General features: G+C 41.6%; 1 protein-coding gene across 1 annotated transcript; it reads left to right on the forward strand.

The window, feature by feature from the left end:
• The first annotated feature begins 65 nt into the window (after nucleotides 1–65).
• LOC138974929 (etoposide-induced protein 2.4 homolog) lies at nucleotides 66–12,678 on the forward strand. Its single transcript, XM_070347640.1, has 11 exons — nucleotides 66–120; nucleotides 318–492; nucleotides 1,126–1,345; nucleotides 2,957–3,041; nucleotides 4,088–4,145; nucleotides 5,809–5,915; nucleotides 7,096–7,212; nucleotides 8,844–8,958; nucleotides 9,379–9,490; nucleotides 11,178–11,252; nucleotides 12,313–12,678. The coding sequence occupies exons 3-11, from the start codon at nucleotides 1,149–1,151 to the stop codon at nucleotides 12,593–12,595; spliced, it is 1,149 nt and encodes a 382-aa protein (XP_070203741.1). The 5' UTR covers nucleotides 66–120; nucleotides 318–492; nucleotides 1,126–1,148; the 3' UTR covers nucleotides 12,596–12,678.
• The last annotated feature ends 761 nt before the right edge of the window (nucleotides 12,679–13,439 follow it).

Below are 13,439 nucleotides of genomic sequence, written 5' to 3' on the forward strand. Positions count from 1 at the left end.
CATAACCATACAATGTTTGTTTTTTCTCTCAATGTTTTCTGTATCTTGGTTAACTAAAAACACGAAAGATGACATAATCGAAAGTAACCGAAGAGAAACAACCCAGGAAAGTACACAAAGGTTTGTCCAAGATTTTAGTTCATATTTCTCTATTTCTGCTGAATTTTGACTTTGACTGCTATCGTTTTCGTGTTGGCTTTACGAGTGTGCCGTGCAGGCGTGTGGACCCATTAGATTGCCAGTTCTTAGTCGCAGTAGAGAAATCGAATCTATCATTCTATGTCTTGACAGTGTTTTGTTTTTGTTTTCCACTCCAGATTTGGGTTTTTGAGCAGGCGTCTGCAGCTGGAAGCAGTTAGAAAGCCCAGTAATTCCTCTGGACTGTGGAACCGAAAGCTATGATCACGGATTCAAGCAAACTGCGTGGCTATCTTCCCCACTGGCAGATAAAATCATCAGTCATTTTGCAGTAAAAGAGTTGCTCATTTGTTGGTAATAATATTCTCTAGTCTTAATTATGCAGACATGCATCTCAAGACAAAATGTGAGAGTGTTTTAAGTTTATGATCTGGTACAGATGTTGCACCCTTCCACGCAGGCTTACACTGTACATACATGCAGGCCAATACAATTTAACATGCAATTACCAAAAAGGACAAAATTCTACATGCACACAAAAACACTGATCTGAAACAGATCCAGGCACACTGAAGCACACATGACATACGCTGTGCATAATTTCTGATCAAATATTCTGTGGGATTTTAAAATCTGTTGCAAATGCAAGTATGTTATTTGCTAAGCAATCATCAGTGCATGCATGCAATAATGAAAAAATAACTGCCACCCCCCCCCCCCCCCCCCCCCCCCCCCCCCGGATCAGCTTAGGAACAACTTTTTTTTATAAACTACCGTTTCGTTTTTCTGAACATGATCAACATTCATCCCTAATACCAGAGTTTTGTACAAACAGATGACAAAGCATTACAGTGGTACATGTACCCCCATTTACAGACCTCCAACAATCTGAGAAAATCAGGTCTTAAAAAGGAGGGAGTCTTAACGGAGGTTACATTACAGATGTTATGAACAGACAGTCTGAGAAAACAGGGTCTTTTTTCTCAGAGGGAGCAGCAGGTCTTGTGGCAATGGAGGCGGTGCAGTCGTTCAGCTACGGCTTTGTGAAAGGATTCGCGGAGAACATCAACTTCATCTCCACGCTCATTAAAGAGCCGGAGAATGATCCTCACGGAGCCCCTCTCCAGTCAGAGAGAACACCGGAGAGAACCACCGAGCTTGCACGCAGACGTGTCGAGAAACAGAGGGCTAGAGGGGAGACACCCAGGTAAAAACCTTCAACACCCACCGCAACCGAAGCAAAATTAACATTTTTCAATTTACTTCTTCCGTTCTTGCAATTTATTCTCCGTTGTTACCACACACAAAATGTCACTAATTTATCAAATGTTGCTGAAGTCAAGATTAGAAAAACATGCTCATGCAATATGTATAAGACCGTGGGTATGACCATAAAATGCTCTTGTGAGATTATTTTAAGTTTATGAGCTGGTACAGGTGTCGTCCGCCATTCTTGGTTTTAGAGGACGGTATCGTAACATCGTTCAACTTTAGCATTGTAAAATTCAGAGCTCAGAATCCAGTGGCATTATTGACTTATTTTTGAAACAGGTTACTTCAAGTTCAATTGAAGCAAAGAATATTTTGGTGAATCAATTGATGGATTGAGCTTCAAAATTAAGCTTAAATAATTAATTTGGTCGTTTTAAATGAGGAAAATGGCTGCCATGGTTGTCTTCCTTTGCTGAAAGTGAGAAACAGATCAGTTTTGGTTGACATTATTGCCTCCTTTTTGTTAAGAAACAACAACAGTGGTGTCAATGTTTTTCTTCTAAACCCCATGTGAATGAAATGCATCTGTACAAACTAAAATTCATTCTGCAACTTGAATGGTAACTCAAGTGACCTTGAATGGTAACTCAAGTGACCTTGAATGGTAACTCAAGTGACCTTGAATGGTAACTCAAGTGACCTTTTGTGCTTAATATATAGCAAGTTCTGCAAAATGAGAGGCCTAGATTGCAGTAGAGAAACGTCTCTGAACTTACAACGCTAAAGAGTAAAGTTCAACCTAACCCCGTTGTTTCAAATCATAGATATCAACTACCATCCAATTTTGGCTTTCACTTTTGGGGTCTCTTGCTGACTAACCTGTCGGTGTCACCATACCTTTGCGAAGTATGATGCCCTTACGTTACAAAGAAATGTCCTTTCTGTCGTGAACTCATTCTTCTGTGGTCATTTCTGAGGGGAATTTTGGATTTTATTGTGCTGTTTATTATTTCATTTCATTATTTTTCTTTTCCATTTTTTTTTTCTCGATCTCTCTCATGTGTTGGCTTGCTTGCACTCTCTTCTGCTTGTGAAGCATTCGGTGTAGCAATCTTGCTTGCTTTCTCTTCTGCTAGTGAAGCATTCGGTGTAGAAATCTTGCTTGCTTTCTCTTCTGCTAGTGAAGCATTCGGTGTAGCAATCTTGCTTGCACTCTCTTCTGCTTGTGAAGCATTCGGTGTAGCAATCTTGTTTTGAAATACAAGGGAAACCCCCTTTTTAGACCTGCACAAATTTGAAAGAATCAGGTGTTGAAAAGAAACAAGTCTTAAAATGGAGTAAATTGGCAGAAGTTATAAACAGAAAATGTAAAAAATAAAAAAGCAAGGGAAAAGCATTAAATTTGGTGGTTTCACAAGGGGATAGAGTTCCAGTTCCAAAATCAGAGTGTTCTTTGGTTCATTTTTCCCTTTTACTTTTTATTAATATTAATTTAAAAAGACAACAAATTTTTTTTTAATTCTCGCTCTTACGCGCAGTCACCATTGTTCTGATTTTTTATATTAGTTTATATTGAAAATATTTCTTTCTCTGTCTTGTTGAAAAGGGTTCCCAAGGAAACGGTTGTTGGCGGCAACACACGCAGAGCCAAGCTGATCACCATCATCGCCAAGAACCTTCTTCTCAGTGTGGTGGGTACATATAGGCTGCAGGGCGGTCGGCAGGGTTTCATTCACTAGTGCGCCCTTGGCTCATTAAATCTGAAAATGTCCCATCACAATTCCCTTCAGTGCGTCAAAGGGCGCATTGAGATTACGTACCACTGCGCCACCAAATGTACACTTTACATCGGATTACACACACACGCACACACACAGATAACATGATATATATATAGTGGCTAATTCTCAGGTGGCACCATATTGCACCATTGGTCAAAACGCGTACAGGTTTTTGACGCTTCTCGCCTTCGACTATGTCCCATCGGAATTTGGTTGAGGGGGACAAATGTCCCATTGCCTTTTTCTCCCAGGCTAAACCCTGGGTCGGTGCTATCGTTTCGTTAGACTTACACATTGTTCCAACTACCAGATCTTTTCATTTTTACAAAGAACAAGCATAGAAAATCGATTCAGAAAAATGATCACCTCTGAATTGTGTCACTTGAAGTGTAATGTTTTCCTATCATTCATCTATTAGTTGCCTCCCTTGATTTTTGGGGGGGGGAAAATTTTGAGAAAAAAAGATTTTCCCCAATAAATCAATGTAGTACAGAAAACTAGGAAGACAAATTGTGTAGAGGTCTTAATCCGTTATTTACATCATTTTTGTAAGAATATCACTGTGCAATTTCATTGTTTTAAAACAACTGCTTCAAAATGATCTTGCTTGATCTCCCTTGTACAAAACACTTGTTTCGACTATTTGTTTTTAATTTGGGGTATTTTTAAAGAAATATTAAGAAAAATGAATCTGAAAATCACTGTAAATAGTCCTAGATATCTGTACAATAAAAAAAGGTGTTTTGAGTAATCTGATAAGGGATAAATGAAAAAAGAACAGATCTTGTGACTCAAAAGTCGCACTCAGGAATCGTCAAATATGTTTGCTTACAGTTACACTTGAAGCTTAAAAACCATAGATAGAGAACAGTCTTTAAAGAAGAAAGTAAAAGACAAGAAGGATAAAGCCAAGACTGAAATTTGTTGACGTCATCTATTGTTTTGGGTTTTTTCAGACGTGCATTCTGGGCGTGACCCACGTCATCAAACCGTTCATGCGTCGCTACATGGCAGGTAACGTCACTTGAGTTTCAACAGATTTTTTCATTTTTTGAAAGAGTTTAATATTTTTAACTCGCTTTTGAAGTATCCACGGAGTTTTAAGGAAACTTCTACCTTTGACTGTGAGATGCCTTAAATGTGAAAAGTATGTTAAAGATAAATGAAAAGATTTAAAGTATTGAGTTTACTTTTAAGGAAACTTGTAACTTTTACTGTGGTACCATTTGAATGTGAATAGTTTTAAAATGTTGAACAAGATTTCAAGTACCCAATGAGTTTTCAGGAAACTTCTACCTTTTTTTGTGGTACAGTGGAACCCCCCTGTTAAGACCCCCCAATTTAAGACCCCCCTTTTAAGACCTTGTTTTCTCAAGACTTTCTGTTCATAACCTCTGTAAATTTACCCCCCTTTTAAGACTCCCTCCTTTTTGACTCACATGCGAAGCAAAAGTGAGTCTATGTACTCACCCGAGTCGTCCGTCCGTCCGGACGTCCGTCCGTCCGTCCGGACGTCCGTCCGGAAAACTTTAACGTTGGATATTTCTTGGACACTATTCAGTCTATCAGTACCAAATTTGGCAAGATGGTGTATGATGACAAGGCCCCAAAACACATACATAGCATCTTGACCTTGCTTCAAGGTCAAGGTCGCAGGGGCCATAAATGTTGTCTAAAAAACAGCTATTTTTCACATTTTTCCCATTTTCTCTGAAGTTTTTGAGATTCAATATCTCACCTATATATGATATATAGGGCAAAGTAAGCCCCATCTTTTGATACCAGTTTGGTTTACCTTGCTTCAAGGTCAAGGTCACAGGAGCTCTTCAAAGTTGGATTGTATACATATTTTGAAGTGACCTTGACCCTGAACTATGGAAGATAACTGTTTCAAACTTAAAAATTATGTGGGGCACATGTTATGCTTTCATCATGAGACACATTTGGTCACATATGATCAAGGTCAAGGTCACTTTGACCCTTATGAAATGTGACCAAAATAAGGTAGTGAACCACTAAAAGTGACCATATCTCATGGTAGAAAGAGCCAATAAGCACCATTGTACTTTCTATGTCTTGAATTAACAGCTTTGTGTTGCATGACCTTGGATGACCTTGACCTTGGGTCAAGGTCACATGTATTTTGGTAGGAAAAATGTGTAAAGCAGAAGGTCAAGCATGTGAGTCGTATGGGCTTTGCCCTTCTTGTTAAGACTTGTTTTTTCTCAGATTTTTGAAGGTCTTAAAAAGGGGGTTCCACTGTACGCCCTAAATGTGGATAGTGTTTAAAACATAGAATAAGATGGATGCTGAATGGGTCTTGCATGGCCCCCTGGGTTCTTGAGACAAGAAACAACAAGCAACAAGCAACAAACAAACAACAGCAGATGAAACAACCATGAATGTAAAGGATTGAGTTATCAAACTATGACTGCTCTTCAGTCACTGAGATTATCTCTACAGTGGAACCCCCCTTTTAAGTAAGACTAAGACCCTCCAATTTAAGACTTCTCCTCTTTAAGACCTTGATTTTTCATATGTTCTGTTCATAAGCTCTGCAAATTTACCTCCATTTAAGACACCCCTTTTTTAGACCTGATTTTCTCAGATTTTAGGCGGTCTCAAAAGGGGGGTTCCACTGTATCTAGTCAAATCAATGGACGTTGTGTGATTGCAGATTTCTGGGACAGTACAGCGGAGCGTGTGATTGACAGCGTGCTGGTGTCCTTTTGGCTTGGCCCCATGTGGCTCATGATCAAACTCGTCAACATCTTCTGGATGACCGTGAGTCACGCTCCACCGACTATGCAGGGCTGGATCTAGAAGGGGGTAGGGGGTTGATTAAATGTTTGATCTTTGGCTTCTGGTTGTAAGTTGTAACGTCAGTTTTGATAAGGCCAAAGCATTCCAAATCAGCTTCATCATATGTGTGAGTGTGTTTGTGTGTGAGTGTTTGATGTAATGTATATGAAGCATTTGACCGGCACGGTTGGCCTAGTGGTAAGGCGTCCGCCCCGTGATCGGGAGGTCGTGGGTTCGAACCCCGGCCGGGTCATACCTAAGACTTTAAAATTGGCAATCTAGTGGCTGCTCCGCCTGGCGTCTGGCATTATGGGGTTAGTGCTAGGACTGGTTGGTCCGGTGTCAGAATAATGTGACTGGGTGAGACACGAAGCCTGTGCTGCGACTTCTGTCTTGTGTGTGGCGCACGTTATATGTCAAAGCAGCACCGCCCTGATATGGCCCTTCGTGGTCGGCTGGGCGTTAAGCAAACAAACAAACAAACAAAATGAAGCATTTGCAAGTTGTGAGAAAGTTTGGACTTTTTGAGTATTGAGAAAAGCAGATTTGGAACTCAATTCTGTGAGTTTTTGTTCCTAGACCATAGAGTAGACCATAGAGTAGACCATAGAGTAGACCATAGAGTAGACCATAGAGTAGACCATAGACATGTGCATGCTTTTAATAGCAGGGAAGAAAGTGTGGCCTTATCTGCATGCTCAAGTCTATTAGCAAATTGTAGAGCAGTACACAATTACCTCCCTTGAACATGAAGACTGGTATTTGGGTGCGGCATTTGCATGTGTCACACAGAAGAACTTAACCTAAAAACAATTAAACAAAAGAGAAAAAGAAAGGAAAGGTTGTATGGCCGACATGGCAAGTAACCCATCTCTCAAAAGACGGCACAGTTTTTGAAGGTTTGATAGAAGTGTTGCGGATGCAAAATGACGACCCTTTTAAGTTCTGTAGTTGCATCCTCTGCCCCCCCCCCCCCCTTCTTTTTGTTCTTTTTTTTTATAAATCTGTTTGCATGCCTGATAAAAATTAGAAATAAAAATTAAGGGTTGTACTTGTAACAGCCTGCATGGAACTGAGGTAAACAAAAAATATAAAAAAAATATAAAAATCCAAATTATCTCATTGATGCTGGTTGACTCTTGGTGTTGACCTGTGATTGCAGGACCTTGCTAACGATGCGTACAAGGAGCGGCGAGGTCGACCGGCCCCCAGCGAGGTCACCATGTTCTTCTCCGACATCGTCTACACCACCATCCTGCAGCTCTTCTTCATCACACAGGTCGGTGCAGTGCAGTCCAGTCATAGAGTCCATAGCTGCCAACCCTCCCGAATTTTTCGGGAATCTCCCGATGTTTGAAATCTGTCACGAAATCGGTTTTTCCCGAAAAGGACATTTTTAACAATAATTTGTGAAAGCAGCCTCTTTTTGGGGGACGAAACCGATGAAATGACGCTCTGGTTAACCGAGATCAGCCAAGTCATGTTGTGTTGTTCTTTCTTTTGTTAGATGAATGGCAATTTTGAGCATAACATACCAGAAAAAACAACATTTTTGGCACCTTCATTTACAAAAAAAGCTTCGGCCCCCGGACCCCCACACGAATTTCAAAGTCATAAGGTTGGCAGCCATGATACTTAAGGTTAGACACTTGGCTGACCTGTTGGGGGAGGGGGTCCAAAGCCAGCTATAAAATAAGTTAAGAACACTTTAATGTCCATTTTCATTGTACACAAACATGGAAATTTGTCTCTTGGCACCACTTCACATTACTCATAACACAATGACAACAATCAAAAGCATAATAGATACACTTCTAAGATCGACTTTTACATAAGCATTTAAATATTTGGTAATCAAAGTACAGCGCTAGTCAAGACTCTTGTAACACAACACCAACAGCATCTGAGTGCAGCGCTGCCATGCCAACTGTTAAAGGCACACTCCTTCTCCTGATGACAGACCTGGGAACCCATACGATTTTGCCGTATTTTGAACGCTTTATTGTCTAGAATACAATCAGTACAGTCAGTGGAAAAAAAATACGATGAGAAAAATTCCTGGACTACTTTTCTTCACAAGCGCATCCCGAAGCCGATCCAGTATTTTGACACAGGATTTCAGTTTTTGTCAGCAAACGTTGAAAGAAGCATTTGTTTTAAATGTATAGGTAAACTTAATTAACGGTGTGACGGACGCGTGCAAAGCATTTTGAATCATGGATGCTCAAATGCTGTGTGGAGTACGTTCATTTTTCTGAAAATACATTAAGTTTCTTTGAAAATACTCCAAGTGCAAAACAGGGGTTCCCAGGTCTGGGATAAGAACATCCCTCCACTTGGTCACATACCAACAGTGAACGGCCTAGGTGCACAGTGGGCAAGATGTGTAAATGCAACCAGGGGCTTTTAAGAAACTAATTCATCAAAACGTTTTAACTCCCCACTGCATGCAGTCAGGGTATTGATTTTGGGAATGTGACAAAGTGGAAGGCGGATCTTATGTCAACGCCTGGCCAGATCTGAGATGGCGAGCCATACACTTTTTTCACAAGAAGGAGTGTGACTTTAAAGCTTTCAGTGTAGCATGCTACGTAGTAGCAGAAATTGCTACACTGTTAGTGTTAGCCACGCCAATTTTTTTTCCCTCAAACAAACAAATGCAAGTACAGTATAGAGACATAGTGCTTGCTGCCTCGCGAGCCAGAAACAAATTTCCCTCTCTCTTTACTTTGATGCATGCAAAACCCTCTGCGCGGTGGTGTTCCCAGACACCTTGTACGTATAGTGAGTATGCAACAGTATCCCTCTTTGCTGTGAGTCCCAATATTCATTTTTGCTTTTCGCTCTGTCAGAATATTGGTTAGAACAAAATTAATGTTTCATCTTTGATGATTATTTTTTCTGTTGCAGATCTCATTATTTTCCATGCTTCCTGTGCACATCCAAGGGTTCAACGTGTTTGAGGTCGTCCTGACAACCATCTCCTACTCTCTCTACTCCTTTGAATACAAGTGGATGAATATGGGTCAGTCTAAGAGTGTTCATGCATGTCAGTGAATTTGTTTCTCCGTTTTTACAAGTGTCCGTTATGTAAGAGAGAGGAGGACAGGTCTCCCAACTTTCGGTTGTAGGTCTTGATTAACCTAAAAAGCATTTTTTTTTTGCGTTTCTTTACATTTTAATCAGACTCGAGGCTTGAAAAGAATGAGTACAGTGAAATCCCCCTTTTAAGACCCCCACATTTAAGACCTCCCCTGTAAGACCATGTTTTCTTGGACTTTCTGTTCATAACTTCTGTAAATTTACCCCCAATATCAGACTGCCTCCTTTTTACAACCCGATATAATATGGGGTGGTTATAGGTTTCGCTCTGTCTGCCTGTCTGCCTGTTTATCTGTCTGCCTGTCTGTCTCTTTCTTCAGACTTGTATCTCTTTGTGCCACAGGTTACGATGTACGTAAGCGCCTGGAGCTGGTGGACAAGAATGTGGGATACCACATGGGATTCAGCTTCCCTCTCACACTCATGGTGCTCTGCTGGGACAGCTTCTGGGTCAGGTGCGGCACTGTGTACATCTTTTTGTCTTTTTTTGACTAAATGTTTTCAGATAGACAGGGATTGTGAGGGTGGTGGTCTATGTGTGTGAGTGAGGGTTACCACATGGGTTTCAGCTTTTCCCTCACCATGGTGGTGCTGTGCTGGGATAGCTTCTGGGTCACGTCTGCCACTGCTTCCAGCTTTTTACATTTTGTCAAGTTTTAGGACTGTCATTATTATATGATATTTTCCGTGTACATTCGGTTTTGTCTGTGACTTGACTCTCTCTCTGTCTGTGACTTGACTCTCTCTCTGTCTGTGACTTGACTCTCTCTCTGTCTGTGACTTGACTCTCTCTCTGTCTGTGACTTGACTCTCTCTCTGTCTGTGACTTGACTCTCTCTCTGTCTGTGACTTGACTCTCTCTCTCTGTCTGTGACTTGACTCTCTCTGTGTCTGTGACTTGACTCTCTCTCTGTCTGTGACTTGACTCTCTCTCTGTCTGTGACTTGACTCTCTCTCTGTCTGTGACTTGACTCTCTCTCTCTGTCTGTGACTTGACTCTCTCTCTGTCTGTGACTTGACTCTCTCTCTGTCTGTGACTTGACTCTCTCTCTGTCTGTGACTTGACTCTCTCTCTCTGTCTGTGACTTGACTCTCTCTCTGTCTGTGACTTGACTCTCTCTGTGTCTGTGACTTGACTCTCTCTGTGTCTGTGACTTGACTCTCTCTCTGTCTGTGACTTGACTCTCTCTCTGTCTGTGACTTGACTCTCTCTCTGTCTGTGACTTGACTCTCTCTCTGTCTGTGACTTGACTCTCTCTCTGTCTGTGACTTGACTCTCTCTGTGTCTGTGACTTGACTCTCTCTGTGTCTGTGACTTGACTCTCTCTGTGTCTGTGACTTGACTCTCTCTGTGTCTGTGACTTGACTCTCTCTGTGTCTGTGACTTGACTCTCTCTGTCTGTGACTTGACTCTCTCTCTGTCTGTCTCTATCTGTGGGGGCTCGGTAGCTCAGTTGGTAGAGCACTGGACTTGTGATCGGAAGGTCGCAGGTTCAAATTCGGGCCGGGACGGACACGGGTCAACTTTATGTGCAGACCCAGAGACGGAAGCCATGTCCCACCCCCGTATCACCACAATGGCACGTAAAAGATCCTGGTCATTCTGCCATAACTGCAGATGGCTGATACCACCTAAACTAGCATACCGGTACACTTGTGTACATGTATCTTGTCAAAAGCCGTGAGGGCGTTAAACTCGAATCATGTAACCCATATCTTGCAAAATATTTAGCCTGTAGGACGTAAGGCACTCTCTCTTTCCTTTCTCTATCTGCGTGCCCATTGACAATTTCAGGTAAGGACAATGATTCCTTGTGCCTGTCTTTTGCTTTTCGGTCTGTTTGTCTTTTTGTCTTCTGGCTGGCTGGCTGGCTGGCTGGCTGGCTGGCTGTTTGTCTCACTGTCTGCCTGTCTGTCTCTTAGCTGCTGGGGTTCAGACTCGTAATGTCACCAAACCTCCTGTCTTTTGTCTGATGACAAAGGTCTTGAGGAAAAATACTGCACAGATAAGAAGATTATTTTATTGATTCATTTATTTTTTTTATTTCTCATTAGGTTGTAAGTGTATGCAAGCAAAGAATGGTGGAATAGATGCATAATTATGACTGAGGTGCTCACACAGGGTTGGCATGTTTTGTTCAGGTTCATTCTCTACTCCATCTTCTTCCCGTTCCTCATCGTCTGTGCCAATGATGCTGATGAGCCGCAACACAGAAAGTAAGTGGATTGCTCAATAGACGATTTTTGGCTCACGAAGTGTAGCCTATGCGATCGTAACTTTGTCTGTCTGTGCGTGCGTGCGTGCGTGCGTGCGTGCGTGCGTATGTGCGTGCGTGTGTATGTCTGTGGTAGAAACTTTAACATTTCGTCATTTGAAGACGTCACATTATGGCGTAAGAGGGTTAGACGTCACGCGAAGGAATGTCTCGGTCATTGTTATTTTGAGCGGGCCGAGACTATTTGGCAGTCGTGTCTGTAAGTAGGCTACATGCAGATCTAGACAGACAGATCTAGATCTAGTGTCTCGCTTTCTTGCACAGTGTCACCTATGCTTACTGTGTGTGTGTGTGTATGTGTGACGGAGTGATTGAGTTTGTGTTACTGTTTGTCGATTTCTTACGTGAGCCTTGAAGGCTTCGCCTCTTGTTTTAAATACATGTAACTGTCGGGTTTGTGTGGGTTGTGAAAGAGTGAATACCCTTGCATTTGCGCGGACAAACATTGTCATGTGCTACCTGTACACGTGTTTGAGACACGCCCTCTTGCTAGTGACTGGCCTATAATGTCACTGGAAAATAATGTCACTTTGGGAAAATTTCCCGTGTTACATTACAGGCCAGTCACTAGCGAGAGGGCGTGTCTCAAACACGTGTATATGAAGCACATGGCGCAGTTTGTCTTTCGCAACCCATACAAACCCAACAGAGTTATTTCCGGAGTTCGTCTATTCAGGTTATGAAAACAAACTCTCATTAATTCGTGTAAGCAATAGCTGTCAGGAAAATGCAGTAACACATACTGTGAATTATAGGTTCTTTGTTGTGTGCCTTTTTAATTTAAGTTTTATCTGTAAGACCCCTTGAAATTGTGAACCTGAAATGTAAACAAGAGAACATGAAGCCCATTGATTTAACAACCTTTGAAATGCACAAACCGGACATGCAAGTTCGGTGTCTGTGTGTGTGTGTCTATCTGTCTGTCTGTCTGAGTGTCTGTCTCACTTTGAAAGATGCCACATAAATAAAACTATCGCTATTCTATCCTCTAACTGTTACAGAGGGAGAACGACCCATATTTTCCTGCTACCGGAACGAGCCACACACTTCTGCTTCTGGTTCATTCAGAAACTGGTTCGGACGTTCGGACTGAAACGTGCCGTCAACATACTGATATGGCTGTTCGTCCTTGTTCTAGTCTATTACCTGGGAGTCATTCACTTTGTGCTGGGTCTAATCCCTATAGCCGGCATGAAGCATTACGTGGTGTTACTGAAGGACAGTCTGGTGAACGTCTTCGTCCAGATACAGGAGACGGTGTTAGACTGGTTCGGGAGCTCTTGATTTTGGCTGAGATGTAAGGTATGTGAGTGCTGTGTGAAAGTTTCTTGGCACTGGACTTGTGGTACAGTGGAACCCCCCTTTTAAGACCCCCCCCCCCCCAATTTAAGACTCCCTCCCTTTTAAGACCCCCCAATTTAAGACTCCCTCCCTTTTAAGACCCCCCCCAATTTAAGACTCCCTCCCTTTTAAGACCCCCCCAATTTAAGACTCCCTCCCTTTTAATTCTGCTGGTACTATTTAATTCTGCCTCGCTATTAGCCATTGAGTAAAACTGTTTTATCACCATTGCTTTATTGTTGTTAATTCGTCTCCAGAAATATGTTTTGTTTTAATCTTGTGTCGATACTATTTAACTCTGCCTCGTTATTAGCCATTGAGTATAACTGTTTTATCACCATTGTTTTATTGTTGTTCTTTGGCCATTTACGTTGAATGACTTGTTATACATTGACATTGATAGTTTTATTCTTCTTCTTCTTCGTCGTTCGCTAGATAGTCTTATTATAAGAACCTTTTTTTTTTAATTCCTATTAACTCGATGTTCTTTAACTATGTTTGTAAATTGTTAGAGGATCTTTTAGTAGAAGTGTTTAACTGTCGAAGCTGCTTTTACCTAAGAGACCGACTGTATATTGTGCTGTTGTATTTGTCAGACTTGATTGTACCAAGTCCTTCACATGTTGTAATGCGCTTAGAGCCAAATATTTTTGTTTTTTGTAAGGGATAGGCGCAATATAAATACACTTTATTATTATTATTATTATTAAGACCCCCCCAATTTAAGACTCCCTCCCTTTTAAGACCCCCCCAATTTAAGACTCCCTCCCTTTTAAGACCCCCCCAA

Source organism: Littorina saxatilis, linkage group LG8, assembly GCF_037325665.1.
Source record: "Littorina saxatilis isolate snail1 linkage group LG8, US_GU_Lsax_2.0, whole genome shotgun sequence".
Lineage (NCBI taxonomy): Eukaryota > Metazoa > Mollusca > Gastropoda > Littorinimorpha > Littorinidae > Littorina > Littorina saxatilis.

What these genes read in the sequence shown, in the direction of transcription:
- LOC138974929 (XM_070347640.1), top strand. Translation starts at nt 1,149, where the DNA reads ATGGAGGCGGTGCAGTCGTTCAGCTACGGCTTTGTGAAAGGATTCGCG. An exon ending in GCTAGAGGGGAGACACCCAG is followed by an intron (nt 1,346 to 2,956) that starts GTAAAAACCTTC and finishes CTTGTTGAAAAG; the next exon opens with GGTTCCCAAGGAAACGGTTG. An exon ending in AGAACCTTCTTCTCAGTGTG is followed by an intron (nt 3,042 to 4,087) that starts GTGGGTACATAT and finishes GGGTTTTTTCAG; the next exon opens with ACGTGCATTCTGGGCGTGAC.